General features: G+C 36.3%; 1 protein-coding gene across 1 annotated transcript in view; it reads left to right on the top strand.

Annotated features, from left to right (window-relative positions):
- Positions 1–1,553: 1,553 nt before the first annotated feature.
- The window catches only part of LOC149796294 (autophagy-related protein 101-like), a 35,297-nt gene continuing 18,754 nt past the window's right edge, over positions 1,554–18,096 (top strand). The window contains exons 1-4 of the mRNA XM_089960939.1: positions 1,554–1,741; positions 5,968–6,004; positions 12,489–12,529; positions 12,930–13,013. Coding sequence (XP_089817065.1) covers positions 1,712–1,741; positions 5,968–6,004; positions 12,489–12,529; positions 12,930–13,013 — 192 coding nt within the window. The 5' untranslated portion in view covers positions 1,554–1,711. The remainder of the gene's footprint in view (positions 1,742–5,967; positions 6,005–12,488; positions 12,530–12,929; positions 13,014–18,096) is intronic.

Genomic DNA, 18,096 nt, shown 5'->3' with positions numbered 1-18,096 from the left:
GTTTGTGTGTTTGTAAGAGCTCAGGTATGTTTGTGTGAATAGTAGATTATGGGTTTTTTAGCAAATGTGGAGAGTATAGTTAGGGTTATATTATATGAAATGAGAAAGTAGGGGGATGTTTTCCTTCACGTCCGCGCGATTTTGGGTCATCATCTAGGTAAGATCCATTTTATGTTTTAGGGGGATGTTTTCCTTCACGTTCGCGCTTTTCGTATAAGAACCCACAGTATTAGTTGTTCAAACCATTCTGCAAAGAATACAAAGAAGATGGCGTCAAACCAAATGGACAAATTACAAACCTTGCAAGACGTTTTAGACAACTTAGGAATAATGGAACAGATGCTATTAAGACTGGTTGAAGACCATTATTCCTATAGTCCCCATCGTGTGAAGATGGAAATTAATAACTTAAGGAAAGCAAAGGACAAGATTAGTGGTGTCATGAAAGAGATCAAGGAGGAGAAGGAGGATGAAGAGGAAAGAATAAGAATACGCAATTGGAACGAAAAAATTGAAAAAGAAGAAGAAAATGAAAAGAAGAAGAAAGAAGAGGAGGAAGAGAAGAAAGAAGAGGAGAAGAAAAAAAAGAAGAGAAAGAGTGTAGGAGATAAAATAAGAACTTGGTGGAGGAAAAGAAGAAATTAGAAGAAAACCCAAAGGCCCTTTTCAGGGCCAGCCATATTTCTCGAAAAGAGATAGTCTTTGAATTGCCTACCCCTTTTTTAAAAAAAAATTTTTTAAAAAAATCCCATGTTAAATTCCCCTTGTCCGTAGATTGTCCCACGATTTATTCCCATGTTAAATTCCCCTTGTCCGTAGATTGTCCCACGATTTTTCGCCATGTTAAATTTCCATTGTCCGTAGATTGTCCCAAGGGGTTCTGTAATGCTAATTCCCATTGTCCGTAGGGTATCCCCTTTCACTACTATAGTCATTATATAGTTCAGCTGATTTGGTAGCTTTAATAGTTTCAATGTGAAATGGTCATTGATCTGTGTAGCTTTTTGGAGCCATGCTTCCACAGGAGACAACATGTACCGTGGACACTTAGACCAAACAAAAATATATATTTTTAAACATCACACATTATGTCATGACAGTGAAGGTGCATAATGAATGTCTTTTTTGGAGTCTATCAAATAAGTTTGGTGAATCTTACACCAGAGCTCTCTCTCTCTCTCTCTCACACACACACACACACACACACACACACACGGACAAGGGAATCAAGTCAATATTGCTCAAAAAAAAATTCAAGGGAGAGAACTGCGACACAGCTCACCGATAAATATTCTCCATTGACGCAGTTAAACAACGTTCGAGCGAAGCGAGAAAGTCATCTGGGGAACTTTGAGTCCACCGACTTTTACGCTAACTTGTCGTAAATACTCCGCTTGTACCATTAATTTTTCTTCACGGTGATTAGAAAAATATTGTTAATTTTTTAAATATTAAATGGTTGCCACATTTAGTTTTGTTGCAATTTAAGTTTATATGATACTATTTTGGTATTGGTGAATGATTGTGAACGACAAACACACTCGATCGTTTTACGGTAGTAGTTATATCACCTGTGAATACCAAACAAAGCACAGAAAAACTTCGTCACAACCACGAATATCAAATCACAAGAAAATCTTTATACGTGTCATTTAAATGTACATGGAATCCAGCTTTCCTGCCACTTGAGTGTAAGGCTGTGAAGCCGAATATGAACGCAAGAGCCCATGTATTTGAATTGGTATTGGTATTCTCACTCACTCTTTTATCATAGACCATTGCTCTTATTTGTTTGGGGGGGGGGGGGGTCATATATCTAGATACCCTTGCAAATTTAGCACACAAATATGCTGTTTTAGTTTTTGGTTTAAAGATACACGTGTTTGTTTATTTCATAAAATTATATGGCATTTATTTTTTAACAGATTTTGTAGTATTTATGACGGGATACATAATACAAATTAAGGCATTTCTTTGTTCTTTCCAAATCCTTGTTCAGCACGTGGCAGCTACCAACCATGATAATCCTATTAGTTTACATATAACCACACACCAAAAGTCACAGAAAAATATAATTTATTTTATACCACTAAAGGTTCTTCTATTAGTTTTCATTTTTAAAAACCAATGCAGCTGCTGAATAGTGAGAGTAATGTTGATTAGTCTTTTCCATGTGTCAGTTCCATACAGAATATAGCACCATATGCAGAGTGTTTCAGTTCCATACAGAACACTGCACCTTATGCAGAGTATTTCAGTTAATGTTTCTAGTTTGCAGCCTGTTCTCTTCTGTCTTTTATGATTTATATCAGGAGAAAAATATTTAGGCATCAGACAGTTGAATCGGAGAAGCATGGGGGTTGGCTGGAGACTGGGGACATTGTAGGGGTTTGGCTTGGATTCTACCCCATCCCTGCAACAGATGTTTCATTTTAAAAGTATTGAAAGAAAAAATATGTGGTCACTTTGTTTTATTTGTCAATTTTAGCCACCCCCGTACCACCTCAGATACAGGTATCCAGTGTCTTAATCACAAACACTCACTCAAATTCCACAAGCCCTAACTCCAATATCCATTTGCTGAAATTTTTTGCATTTCATCAGTGCAAAGTTTTCACAGGTAAATTAGATTTTTATTTGATAAAACCGATGAGCACATCACTTGGAATACAGTTTTATTTTAGTACAGCCTGTTATTGTAGTGTGTTCTATTAATTTATGATATATATTTCTTTTTGTGTTAAACACCCTTGTGTCTTTTAGGTCCTTGACCCCTCCCCTCAATTATTTCAAATAGCATTGCAAGAAGTAGAATTCTGAATAGATTCTTGATATGTCTATACTCTGTTAGTATTTTCCAGGCTTTTAAAATAATAAATAAATCTTAAATATGAGTTGAATGTGGAAAGAACATTTGGAAAGTTATAAATTTGACAGCTATTTGAATTTGATTGGAACTACAACAGAGCAAAGAAAATCAGCCGAAAAGTGAATAATTTGTTGTTCTTTTGTTGATGTCTTCAGAGCAGCTTGACTTTTTAACCATTACTGTCCCTATCGATTGTTCATCAAAACAAATATTATTGTGAAGCGTTATATATTAAAACATAGAATGACTTTCCAGTACACTGCACTCCGAGACTAATCCTCATGTGGTCCACCATCTTGAAAATATTTGCTTCTAGTTTTCACATGGCAAGCCCCATGATAGAAATCAATCTCTGTTTAAACACTTTGCTCCCATTTTACATAATATCCTTGTAAATAATATTCTTATATCGGTTCAGTGCAGGTGCATTTAGCAAGAAATACAAAGTTTTCACAAAGTACTTGGAACATATTGTAACTAGACTAAGAACAGCTGAAAATCAAATGTAAGAAATGGTGTGGGACTTGAACCCCCTTGATCAGACAGTGAAAATCAAATGTAAGAAATGGTGTGGCACTTGAACCCCCTTGATCAGTGGAAATCAAATCTAAGAAATGGTGTGGCACTTGAACACCCTTGATCCAGTGAAATTCAAATGTAAGAATGGTGTAGGATTTGAACACCCTTGATCAGCCAGTGAAAATCAAATGTAAGAATGGTGTAGGACTTGAACACCCTTGATCAGCTAGTGAAAATCAAATGTAAGAATGGTGTAGGACTTGAACACCCATGGTCAGTAAACCTAGACATTCAAATGAGGGGCCCCGAGTGGCTGAGTGGTCTAAAGCGCTCTCCGTTACGGATCACTGCCATCTCACCTCTGTCTGCGTAGGTTTCAGTCAGGATTTGGCCAATGTGGGTATGTGAGAAAGTTTGCCAGTAGCTTCTCGAGGGTCAGTGTTTTTTTCTGGGGATTTCCTGGGTTCTTCCTCCACCATTATTACTGGCTGCCATGTATAACCTATCGTGTGCTGAAAAATAGTGCTAAACTCTACAACAGGAACAACAAATGATGCAAGAATTTTTTGGGCAGTATGAGTTGCATCCCTTATTAGATCAACAGAATAGTGAAAAGGCTATCAGTACATTCTGCCAATAAACACTGAAGCAGAAGCAGAATTAGTGAGATGATAAAATGACTTGGCTACGAGTCAGTGGAAACACAGAAATTGACATGATAGCTTAATACAAAATCATCAACAGCATTGTAGACATCCCAACCTCTCATCTCAGCATCTTCCAGAACAAGATTAAACCATTATCTGAAACATAGGCTTCATACTCTGTATTATTTGCAAGCTGTATGAGCTGTAGGCTTCATACTTTGTATTATTACAAGCTGTATCAGCTGTAGGCTTTATACTCTGTATTATTACAAGCTATGTCAGCTGTAGGCTTCATACTCTGTATTATTACAAGCTGTATCAGCTGTAGGCTTTATACTCTTTATTATTACAAGCTATATCAGCTGTGTTCCAGACTTGTCATCATTACCAGCTGTATTCGTTTAGGCTCCATACTTGTTATACTTACCAGCAGTATAAGCTTTGTCTCAGACTTGTTATATTTACCAGCTGTATAAGCTTTGTCTCAGACTAAGGTATCTGCAGCAGCTGAGGCTCAGACTTAATATCATTCAAGTGGACCTCTATACCCTGACCTCTATACCCAAAACATTTGAGAACAACTTAAGCCCAAATTGCAACTTATATGTAATGATCTCTGTCTTGTTAAAGTCAGGGTCCACTTCATTAGCCAGAATATTAAAACTGAGACATAAAATTAGGGCTGCACTTGTAAATAGTTTAGCTTACTTCACTACCTGTAAATATTTATAAAATTGGTGAGTGAATGTGTACATGAACATGCATGTGGCTGTCAGTTTTGCAGGAACACCCTGTTACAATTAAATGATATATTTCCAAATTTCTGCTTAAGAGCAATGTTTACTAGGGTTTTTCCAGTAATTCTTTTCTTAAAGTTTGTATAATTTTCACATCAAATCGAGAATAACTAGAAAACAGAAGTCGATGAGAATTGTGTAGCCTATAATTGATATGGCAATACAGATCAGGTTGAGTTACTGATAATGCTGATAAATACTTATTTAAACACTATGATTAACTTTTGAGAACCACGTTCGTTAAAATAACTTTTCATTGGTATTATTTTAATTTAAAGAAACACCTTTATAAGTTTGTAAGCCATATGACTCAGTAGTTTTTAGTCATTGTAGATCACACAAATGCATTATATGCACATGTTCATGCATGCAGTATCTACAATTACATTGTTGATTTTCTTCATGTACATGCAAGAGACTGAACAGTTCATTCTTAGGGCAAGCTGTACTTTTTTTAGCCAATTTATTTTTCTCCATTTACTTCCAAGCAATTAATTTTTCTAGCTAACATAATTGATATATACCAGTAGTCATGTCTGCAAATCAAAGCATAAATATTGTTTTCAAGCTATATGGGGAGAAGAAATGTTTCTTTAAAAAAATTGCTGGGCCTGCCACCCCAACCCCAACAAGATTTAAATGCTCAGTCTCAGTGTAGTTGGAAACAAAATCATGATAATCTCAGGGATGTTTTATTGAAATTGTTCAACAAAGACATTTTACAAACTGAATATATTCAACAAAGACACGTTTTACAAACTGAATATATTCAACAAAGACATGTTTTACAAACTGAATCCTGTCATAATATGAGAAAAATGACACACAAAATGAACATTCACAAGGTATGGCATACACATTATAACAGCTGTCAGCTATTGAGTAAGCTTAATGGGTGGAAAGGTTTAGTTCTTAGTAATTTCCATGAAATGGTATGTTTTAGTTATTGTGTTGCCTTTCTGTTATACTTTGTTTGAGTTTTCTGAAGTAATTTTATTTGTGTCCTCTGCCAATGCTTTTCCATTAAAACAATAGAGAAGTGTAGCAGTCACTGAAATTTTTGCAAAGTAGATGTTAAAATGTATAAACCCCTTTCTGTTACAAATATAAAAATGCAAGTTGGTCTCTTTTTCAGTCTGTTGAAGGAAGACAAATAGAAGAAGTCGTTGGAAGTAAGTACAGTAATAACAGTCTTGATGAATGTTAGCCATCTTTGCTAGCCACAGTTCTGATATAAAAAATTAATCAAATCTTATAATAAGATTTATACAGTCTACAGGCTTGTGTGTGTATGTGTTCGATTTTTAATGTAGCTTTAACAGTATTTCAGTCATATCACTATGATGCCTGCAGTATGACAGTTTTTAGTGATATTTAGTACTGAAGCATCGTGCCACAGACATGTAGCATCATGTCCCACCCAGTCACATTATCCTGACACCAGGCCAACCAGTCCTAGCACTAACTTCTTAATGCTGAGTGTCAGGCAAGGCAGCTGCTAATACCATTTTTATTAGTCTTTGGTATGACTTGGCTGGGGTTCGAACCTGTGGCATCCAAGGCAGACGATTAAAACACTAGTCCACCACTGTAATTAAATATTGAAATGCACATCTGTACTCAGATGAACAGATTTAGCACATGGTACATTGTTTTCACTAAGAACAATTTAGCATCTGGTAGATTGTTTTCAGTAAGAACAATAAGATTGAACAAGGAAAAGATACTGATCACTATTATGCCAGTTCACCTTGTCCAAGAGTGGGTTGATGGCTAGTTTTAGGAACTGATGTCACTGTGTGTGATTACAAAATACAAGTACCATTGTGAAGACACACAAACTCTTGCACATTCACAGGCATGTGTTTTCATAGCTGATTGACCATTAACTCCCTTCCCAAATAAGTTATAGCAGCGGTATCTTATATATGTCTCTGGTTATTGCAGCTATCACTGGCCAGTTTCCACCACTGGTCCTCATATCTTTGCTTACAATTTAACTATCAGTCATACATGTATATTATAATTAGTACTTGTATGACAGGTAAATTGTAAGCAATGATACGAGCCCCTGTGATTTCTGCAAGATATCATTTGATGATATTAACATACAGATATGTGTTTCGAAACTTAAACAATATTATGTAAATAGCAATTTGTGTTTTAAGAACAGAATCTGTGACCTGAAAATTTTATTTCCCGCATGTGCATTAAATTCTTCATAAAATCCGATTGAAACTATAAGTGAGCCTGTCAGGGGGAAATAATGGTGGACATTGTTGTATACCACTTTGTTAGAGTGTCTGTTTTCATAAACATTTGTGCAAATATAATACGGAAAATATTCAACTAAGAAAGCAGTCTAAATATTATGTTTTTCAAGATTTAGTTTAAATATGCAATTATGTAGCTCCCATCTTCGCTAGCCATGGCTCCAGATATGATAACCTTATCTACACCTTAGCATATTGAACAGATATTTTAGTGCTTTGTCCTAGCGACATCTACTGGATTTGATGAGTTGCCTCCCTTAGTATGTAAAGCCAACTAACAGATAGCATGTAACAGTGATGCATTGTACGTCTGCCAAAAATGGTGGAGGCAATTGACTTAAAAAGGCTATTTTGTAAGTTTCACATCGAAATTATGACTACGTACCAGACAAAAGCTATTACAGGTGTATTTGAGTGAAAGGTATTTGTACAAAGATGGACCAGAAGTGGAAAATTGCTTATTTATCAGTCGATTAAAGATGTGTGCCCCCCTTGTCTCGATCTCATAAAAACTGTTCAAATTTGAACAACTTAAGTTTGATTTGATGCAAAGGCTTGCTGCTGCATCCAGTGAAATTCTCAGACCCAAAACACAGAAATATCTGCTCAATACATCAAGGTGTAGATAGGGTTATCATCTTGGAACCTTGGCTAGTGAAGATGGAATGTTAGAAAGTATTGTAATATTGTTAATAATAATGTTTATGAATGTAAATGCTGTAATACTGAAATATTATTGATAACGTTGTTTCTGAATAACAATCCATTGACTCAGTGAACCATCTTAAGCATGAACTGTCCTTATGACAGGAGTAACACAATTGTTTAGCGTAATTTGAATGATGTATTTAAACATTTCTTTATTTATGTACTTTTAATCACTTTCTTCATGTTAAATGTGCAATTATGCCAGAAATGTGATTAAAGTCAGGGTTGGTGCTGGCTTTAAAAAGGTTATTGGCAAAAAAATCGCCAACCTCAATATTTTGTTGCCAATTTTCAAAAACTGTCACCATTTTCATTATACAGTACTATCCGTTTTTCTCAACACCAAGGTAATATTGTCAATATAAGTGAATGTTTAGATGGTGGGGGGGTGGTGGTGGAAATAATTGAAATTTCACATACAAATGAAATATTTGAGGTGACCTTTCATCAGTGACTAGGATTTACACAGAAAAAAATGGAAATTGTGATTAATGAAGACAACTGGTCTGAAATACACTTACAACCAGATTTTAATATAATTTTACACAGACCCATTATACTGGTTGCCAACTGGGCTATATGACTTCATAGCCAAGACCCATTATCCTGGGTGCCACTAAGCTAGTAGCCCAGACTTAGTATTCTGGTATTCCACTGGGCCATCTGACCTCCAGACCCAGTATTCTAGTAGTTCACTGGGCCATCTGACTTCCATACCTAGTATTCCAGTAGTCCACTGGGCCATCTGACTTCCAGACCCAGTATTCTAGTAGTCCACTGGGCCATCTGACTTCCAGACCCAGTATTCTAGTAGTCCACTGGGCCATCTGTCTTCCAGACTCAGTATTCTGGTAGTCCACTGGGCCATCTGACTCCAGACTCAGTATTCTGGTATTCCACTGGGCCATCTGACTTCCAGACTCAGTATTCTGGTAGTCCACTGGGCCATCTGACTTCAGACTCAGTATTCTGGTGTTCCACTGGGCCATCTGACCTCCAGGCCCAGTATTCTAGGAGTCCACTGGGCCATCTGTCTTCCAGACTCAGTATTCTGGTATTCCACTGGGCCATCTGACTTCCAGACTCAGTATTCTGGTAGTCCACTGGGCCATCTGACTTCCAGACCCAGTATTCTAGTAGTCCACTGGGTCATCTGACTTCCAGATTCAGTATTCTGGTATTCAACTGGGCCATCTGACTCCAGACTCAGTATTCTGGTAGTCCACTTGGCCATCTGACTTTCAGACTCAGTATTCTAGTAGTCCACTGGGCCATCTGACTTCCAGACTCAATATTCTGGTGGTCCACTGGGCCATCTGACTCTAGACTCAGTATTATGGTAGCCAACTGGGCCATCTGACTTCCAGACTCAGTATTCTGGTATTCCACTGGGCCATCTGACTCCAGACTCAGTATTATGGTAGTCAACTGGGCCATCTGACTTCCAGACTCAGTATTCTGGTATTCCACTGGGCCATCTGACTCCAGACTCAGTATTCTGGTAGTCCACTGGGCCGTCTGACTTCCAGGTTCAGTATTCTAGTAGTCCAGATGGCCATCTGGCTTCCAGGCCCAGTATTCTAGTAGTCCAATGGGCCATCTGATGAACAGACCCAGTATTCTAGTAGTCCACTGGGCCTTCTGATGAACAGACCCAGTATTGTGGTAGTCCACTGGGCCATCTGACTTCCAGACCCAGTATTCTAGTAGTCCACTTAGCCATCTGACTTCCAGACCCAGTATTCTGGTAGTCCACTTGGCCATCTAACTTACAGACCCAGTATTCTAGTAGTCCACTGGGCCTTCTGATGAACAGACCCAGTATTGTGGGAGTCCACTGGGCCATCTGACTTCCAGACCCAGTATTCTGGTAGTCCACTTGGCCATCTAACTTACAGACCCAGTATTCTAGTAGTCCACTGGGCCATCTAACTTACAGACCCAGTATTCTAGTAGTCCACTGGGCCATCTGACTTTAGTATTCTAGTAGTCCACTTGGGCATCTGACTTACAGGCTCAGTATTCTAGTAGTCCACTTGGCCATTTGATTTCCAGACCCAGTATTCTAGTAGTCCACTTGGCCATCTGACTTCCAGACCCAGTATTATGGTAGTGCACTGGGCCATCTGACTTCCAGACCGAGTATTCTAGTAGTCCACTTGGCCATCTGACTTCCAGACCCAGTATTCTAGTAGTCCACTGGGCCATCTGACTTCCAGACCCAGGATTCTAGTAGTCCACTTGGCCATCAAACTTCCAGACCCAGTATTCTGGTAGTCCACTTGGCCATCTGACTTCCAGACCCAGTATTCTAGTAGTCCACTGGGCCATGTGATGAACAGACCCAGTATTCTAGTAGTCCACTGGGCCATCTGACTTCCAGACTCAGTTTTCTGGTAGTCCACTGGGCCATCTGACTTCCAGACCCAGTATTCTAGTAGTCCACTGGGCCATCAGACTTAACTGTTGGTATATAGCACCTCAGACAGACCCACTGGGTAAGCTGCTTGACTACCTGACTTAGTATATGGTTACCCATACACCGTACTCTGGTAGCGTACTGGGCTTTGTGACTTAAGTATATATTAGCCCTCATCTACCTTTCTGGTAGCCCACTAAGTTATCTAACTTAATATGTTAGCCAAGACATCATTCTAAAACATTTGGAGGACAACAATAAGCAGTAGGTCAATTATTAATGATAATATGTCAAATATCTTGAAATTGTTGATTGATCCCAGTTCTGCCATCTTTTCACTTTTCATGTATAAAACAGATGAATGTTGATTTTAATAATTCATATCCACTAATGGTGACCCAAGTGCAACTTTAATTGAAAAGATTAATGCTGCCAGTGACCTGGATTTCTCCAAAAATAAATTTGATTAGAAAAATGTATTGCTGAAGGTGTTTTGCACATTTACTTTATTTTGTGGTGTTAACATTTGTCTATGATTAAGTTCTGGCCTGCCTGACATTTGTCAGTTTTTTTAAAAGATGTTTACTTTGAATTTAGTTCTAGGCCTAACCTTATTTACAAAACTTAAAATGTTATGGAAGTGAAGTTGTGACCCATATCCTGGGCATTGTATTGTCTTAGGTCATGTGATTTTAGTATATTTATGATGAGGTAAACAAAAATATTCATTTGTCTTTTTAAGTTCACCCCATATAATCATTTCCTGTTGTATTCAGATATAATTTGAAATGAATCATTTATTAAAATCATTCATTGGAATTTTAAAGTGCTCGTTGATGTTTTGGAATAAAAGACTGATTTGAAATTATTGTGAATTCATTCAATGATGTTCTGGAATATATGATTGTGATACATCAAGACTATTGGTACATTAGCAGATTTAAGATTATTGGTACATTCATTTGGCACAATAAATATTGGAATTCATTTGTAACACTGTACCTTTGAACTTGTACCAGTTATATTGGAATTGACATTTGGATCAATTCGTTACTTTGGACTTTTGCGAACTTGTTCAAAGACATTCTGATTATCAGGACTATTGGAATTTATTCAGAACATGCCTTGTTTTTGGACCTGTGATAGGACATTTAAGAACAGTTGGGTTTCAATTCACAATACTGTGTCATGAATTTTCACTTGTAGATAAATAAATTGCTCATTGCTAATTTTACTTAAATTGTTAGTTTCACTTTCTTTTCTGTTACATAATTTAAGACTTAGATTCATAACAGTGAGACACATTGATGGTTTTATGGGAAAATGTTCAGTACACACCTAAAAAGACGAATCAAAATGAAAGTTAGGATGATTCTAACAATTTCCAGAATGGTTCAGAGACCTTTTACTGTTGGCCCTTGGCATTTCCAGGCCTATGTGTATTAGTTTGTACCAACACATTCATGTTTTCCAGAGACTGTCTTAAGTACAGACATTAACAGATAAACTCCAGTCTTCATCTATAACAAGCAAATCAGATCCAAGCTAGATTTGTTGTACAGAATGGTTTATTGTCCCTTTAACCTTTGTTCTATATTTTAGAATGACAGAGAGCCAAAGATTGGTCAACTCGTATAAAACTGACACTGTCAGTACACTTTCCTTAGCTGAAGTCTGTCACGATCCTATGGATTGAATGCAGTCATTAATGGAGCATAAAATCAGTGTGCAACAAATATTTTATAACATAATTTTGTGTGTTTTATGAAAAATAATAAATTGTGCTTACATTTCTTTTTTCTAGAAAACTTCCCAGACTGTATATTTTACACTTATACACGGTTGTTTTGAAGACAGACAAAATCTTTAGTATTTTACTATGAAAGTTCTTTATAATTTCCTTTATAATTTTACTTGATTTATGATTTTAAATGAAAAATATTTTCATCAATGCTTCAGTTTGGTATTTATATCTCAAAGAGTTCATGAAAGTTCTCAATTGCAATATGTTAAAAAATGTCCACCTTTGGAAAATAAAATGAGACTTATGGTTTGATTGCCACTAGTTTTACAGGTTGTATAATTTGCCTTAAGTTTACAAACCCAGATAAAGCATTGAATATATCTTTAAATAAGAAGGAAGAGGTGTGTGGTACATTGAGAAAAATTATCCTTTTTCCACCATCAGTATTCTAATGGTAATACCTGTAGTATACATTTTGAATGACAAAGTTTGCCTTTTACTTCTTGTTTCAGGTTTATTTCATACCCTCCTGCTGCACCGCACACTTGGAAAGGTGAGTCTGTTTCTTTTTTTCATAGGAGTTGCAGCTTTATATTCTTCACTTTATAAAGCTGCAACTTTTTCTGTTGTTTAAACTAATTTGGAAAGTTCACAGCTGGTCTCTTTAGAACTAATCTATAGTTCATCAATACTTGATATAGCATGTATTATGGATTTTTGGCTTTTAATTTTTCCAGAAAAACTAAAACTTTCCTGTCTAGAACAAAATATTAATCGAATTATAGCATGCCTACAAGGGAAAAAAATGATCTTTCATTTTTATGAGGTACAAAAACATAATTATAGACCTACTTATAATAACTAGCAATAATAATCATCTTATTTACGAATTTATAAGACTGATGTTAGATTGGTGATTACTTTTTACCGAGATTTGTTATGTTGCTTTTCAGTTTCATTACAAACAGGAAGGAAGCTATTCTATAGGAACAGTAGGTCTTGTTGACGAAGACTGCGACTTTATTGACTTTACTTACGTAAGTAGCACATCAATGTCTTGTTCATATGACTAGATGTTGGCAAGGTCATCACATGTTTTTGTTAACATCTGAAGAGAAGAAATCTGTAGTTCATATATATATATATATATATATATATATATATATATATATATATATATATATATATATATATGTACACAATGTGTGTGTGTGTGTAAGGTACATCTAATCAAAACTAGATATTAAAAGTTTTCTAAATATCAGATTGCCTCAGGGCGAGATACCTAGAAAATTGAACTTGTCCTTGTTAGGTTTAATCTTGCCCCAAAATATTACAAAATTTTACATTGAAGGTTAAAAAAATGAGGTAAAACTAAATATGGGATTTTTTTAAAAATTGTGTTGTACTGTATTTATAGGTTACTGCATTTGTATGGGAAGATATGAACGAGTTTTGGGATGGAATACTGCACGAACTTGTGAGTGCAGTATATCCTTCTGACAAAACGAGTTCATATTTTCCCATACAAATGCAGTAACCTTTTTATTATATGCTCATTTTTTTAATTCTACCTAAGGTTTAACTATATAAACAAAATACACTACAAGAAACAATGTGAATGAATGCCGTATTCCAAACTAAATACACAGGCGCAGATTTGTCATTACACAATGACATCATTATTAATGTGCACATAACTCCGCCCAGATAAATTTGAACTTAGTTGCACGCTCGACATAACTTTCAAAAGAAAATGGTGTGTCTAGTTAAAATTGAAATTTGCAGTCATATTGTGAATGAATGCGCATTGCAACAACTTTTCCATTTGATCTGGAATGAATATATTTTGGTATTTTGTTTCAATTCAACGAAAGTTTGTGATTTTGGACTGGATTCATCTGTGCAAATTATGCATGAAATACATCGGATTGAAGTGGCGAGGGAGAAGCGTGTTTACGTCTGCAAATGTGTTTCTGTTTGTCATTGAATGTTTGAAATCATAACGTGGGAAAAATATGAAGTCTTTCAATTGCAATTATCAAAAAGACGCTATGGAATTTAATGCTTATTTCATTTTGAGTGCAGTAAGGAGGATGCATTTGCACTTATCATTTATCATTGAAATTACAGCACAATTTTGAAATGTGTTATCCAGATTGAAAAACTATGGCATGGCTCATGTAATTCAGATTTGCAGAATTAAGAAAAAACATTTTGAGGAAATTCAGGATGTAAAACTGTAAGCATATTTTATTTTGCCATTCTTATCACCAGATAAAGAAGACAGTATATCCCTTGTCACTTGTATGTTATTTGTAAGGACCTAATCTTCCGTCTTTTATATAATGTAGCTAGCCTAAATCCATAACATTGTATCAATGCGGAATGTGCCAAAACAGCTTGGTTTTATTGCAGTCCATGAAACATGTTTTAGTTCATTCAGAAACAAATTTAAACAACCACAACGTAAAGAGCCTCTTACATGAGTGTATATGATTTGTTTACAAATCAAAAGTGCATCTGCGTCATTGTTTGTTTACAATAGAAAGTAGTTCCTTAATTCACATGAATGCTATATGTGTATTGTCACGCGCGTTCAGTATTGGGGAATGTTGAATGATTCTGACAATGTAAAGTTAATGGGGGAAAAAATGAGCATATAATAATGCTCTAAACATAATCAGCCAATTTAGCTTTATTTTTATCTTGTATTTGCATATTATATACTTATAACAATAAGTAAAATTAAATTATTGAAGATATATCTAGTGGTACATGTAGATATATATGTAGATGCTAGAAAAAATAAGGGCTTGAATTGATAGCTGTAAAATAGAATGCAATGCTAGAAGTGCAAAGACAAACAGCTGACATTGACAATAATGAAAGCTTGACGTGGAATAAGGCTTTGTAATGATTCATTTATTTACATACCTAAATGATGGGAGGACACTCAGTTTAATTTGTACTTTTACTTTGGTAACAGCATGTATGATACTGTCAGTCAAGTAGTTATTATGTAAATAATAGATAATTGCTCATAGATGATAGAAGTTTCCATAACTTGATCACAGTTGTTGAGAAATTGACATTGCTAATTGTTTAGAGATGAGTGGCTTTATTTTGAAATACATTTGTAGCACAAATCCCATGCGTTATATGATTAAAAATTATTACCTTGAAATCAGTGACATGCATCAAAGCAACCTATGACCAGCAGATTGTTTAGAATATGTGAGCTCAGCAGATTTAATTTGGACCAGGTCGGCATGGGAGGTTATTGGAATGGTGAGGGCGGGGCAAACTCATCAGTTGCCTGAATAACATTTGACAGTGTGAATTAAAGGATCAGATGAAAATGTTATTGGCATTTTTGTAACAGACTCTGTAATATGTGTAAATGCTGAACAAAGATCCTGATATTTGTACTTTGGTTAGTTCCCAGAGTGAAATATGTAAATGCTAAACAAAGATGCTGATACTTGTATCTCAGTTCCCAGAGTATAAGTTATAACGCTTGCAAAACAAAGGATTACAAAGGTTTAGGGTTACTTTTGTACTTAGGTGAGTTTTCTGAGGATACCGCTTGAAAACAAAGCAGAACAAAGCTGAATACACTATTTCTCAGTTTTTTTTTTAAAACTTGCTCACAATCAAGCATCCTGCAAATTTGAGCTTGTCTGAGTTGAATTTGAGCTTGTCCCAGGTGTCTGTCGAGTGGATATGTCCATCTCTGATGTAGCTGCCATTATACCTTGTAGTAATGAATCAAATGCACTAGTCTGATTACACACATGTATGCAGTAAGAATGGGGGGGGGTACTTTGTCTGCTGTAGGTTTATTTCAAGGAATAGCACTTCCAGCAGTGTATGCAGTAAGAATGGTGGGGTGGGGTGTACTTTGTCTGCTGTAGGTTTATTTCAAGGAAAAACACTTCCAGCAATGTATGCAGTAAGAATGGGGGGGTGGTACTTTGTCTGCTGTAGGTTTATTTCAAGGAAAAACACTTCCAGCAATGTATGCAGTAAGAATGGGGGAGGTGTACTTTGTTTGCTGTAGGTTTATTTCAAGGAATAGCACTTTCAGCAGTGTATGCAGTAAGAATGGGGGGGGGTAATTTGTCTGCTGTATGTTTATTTCAAGGAATAGCACTTCCAGCATGATCCTGGTGCATCTACGTTGACAAAAATTGCTCTACCCGACTGAAATCCACAAATAAGAACAAACAAAGTTCTTATTTTTTCGAAACCATGATAGTTGCTACTGATGGCAAGAAATTACAGTATGTCCAGGTATTATCTGACCAGGGAATTAGGAAGACAGTATGTAGTTGTTGTAGTGTTTAACGCCATTTTTCAGCACACGATAGGCTATACATGGTGGCCAGTATTAATGGTGGAGGAAGAAACCGGGAAATCCCTGGAAAGAACCACTGAACCTCGAGAAGCTACTGGCAAGCTTTCTCACATACCCACATTGGCTGAATCCGAGACTTGAATCCACGCAGACAGAGGTGAAATGGCAGTGATCCATAACGGTGAGTGCTTTAGACCATTCGGCCACTCGGGGCCCCTGGAAGACAATATGTCATGTCAGTAATCTGAGTGGGGAGTTTGGAAGACAATATATCAGTATCTGAGGGGGAGTTTGGAAGACAATATGTCACATCAGTGTCAGTGTGGGGAGTTTGGAAGACAATATGTCATGTCAGTATCTGCTTGGGGAGTTTGGAAGACAGTATATCAGTATCTGAGTAGGAATATGGAAAACCGTATGTCATATCAGTATCTGAGTGGGGAGTTTGGAAGACAATATATCACGTCAGTATCTGAGTGGGGAGTTTGGAAGACAATATGTCATGTCAGTATCTGAGTGGGGAGTTTCGAAGACGGTATATCAGTATCTGAGAAGGGAGTTTGGAAGACAATTGTCTGAGTGGGGAGTTTGGAAGACAGTATGTCAGTATCCGAGTGGGGAGTTTGGAAGACAGTATATCAGTATCTGAGTGGGGAGTTTGGAAGACAGTATGTCACGTCAGTATCTGAGTGGGGAGTTTGGAAGACAATATATCAGTATCTGAGTAGGAATATGGAAAACAATGTCATATCAGTATCTGAGAAGGGAGTTTGGAAGACAATATGTCCTGTCAGTATCTGAGTGGGGAGTTTTGGAATACAATATATCATGTACATATCATTAGATGTTGCTTTGTAACTTGGATATAGGATGATGTTTATGTATCTGATTCATTAGATGTTTGCTTTATAACATGTACTTTGGTTGTTGTTTGAATCCTTTGTATAAGTAAAATAGCAAGTCAGCAGCCTGTAATGACCAGTATAGTGCTTGGCACATGAGTAAGGTACCTCATGTAAATTAAACTCATGGTAAATATTGGAGAAACTTCCTGAGTTCTCTTCATTTCATAGTCAATCCATTATAAACATTTAGTTTTACTGTGTATTACCAGTAAATGGAGATAGTTCCTTTCTGTGAATATGTTAAGAATGCAGATGATGTCACACATAGGTTTTGCACAGATGATGAAAAAATGTTCATTTATCTACATTCAGTACTATAAATTGCAAAGTATACAGTTGTCAAATAATAAAAGGCTTTTTTTTCTATTAAAGAAGAAATATTGATGGATCAAAATCTGACCTGGCCCATTTTTTGAATGTTAAACCCTGTTGGCTCCATATTCCAGAAACCTACATTTAACCCTGCTCATCTGAAATATGAACATTCACACAGAAATGTCATTGTAATAATTATTGTATTACCTAGGTACATATGTCATCTCAGGCCCTTAAAAATCTAAGTTTGTCTAATAATTATTGTGTTACATCAGAGCATGTAGCATCTCAGGTCCTTATACATTCCAATGTATCCAATAATTATTGTGCTATTTAGTTACATGTGGCCTCAGATGATCTCTATAATGTCAGTGTGTAGGTACATGTAGAATCTGATGAGCTTAGATAATTTCTGTGTTTAGGTACATGTGACATCTGAGGACCTTAATCATGTCAGTGTGTAGGTACATGAGGCATCTGAGGACTTTAATAATATTAGTGTATAGGTACATGTGGATTCTGAGGACCTTAATAAAAAAA

This window comes from Sinohyriopsis cumingii, chromosome 6 (assembly GCF_028554795.1).
Source record: "Sinohyriopsis cumingii isolate HCF-2022 chromosome 6, ASM2855479v2, whole genome shotgun sequence".
In the NCBI taxonomy this organism is placed as follows: domain Eukaryota; kingdom Metazoa; phylum Mollusca; class Bivalvia; order Unionida; family Unionidae; genus Sinohyriopsis; species Sinohyriopsis cumingii.
This window is presented reverse-complemented; position numbering and strand designations above follow the sequence as displayed.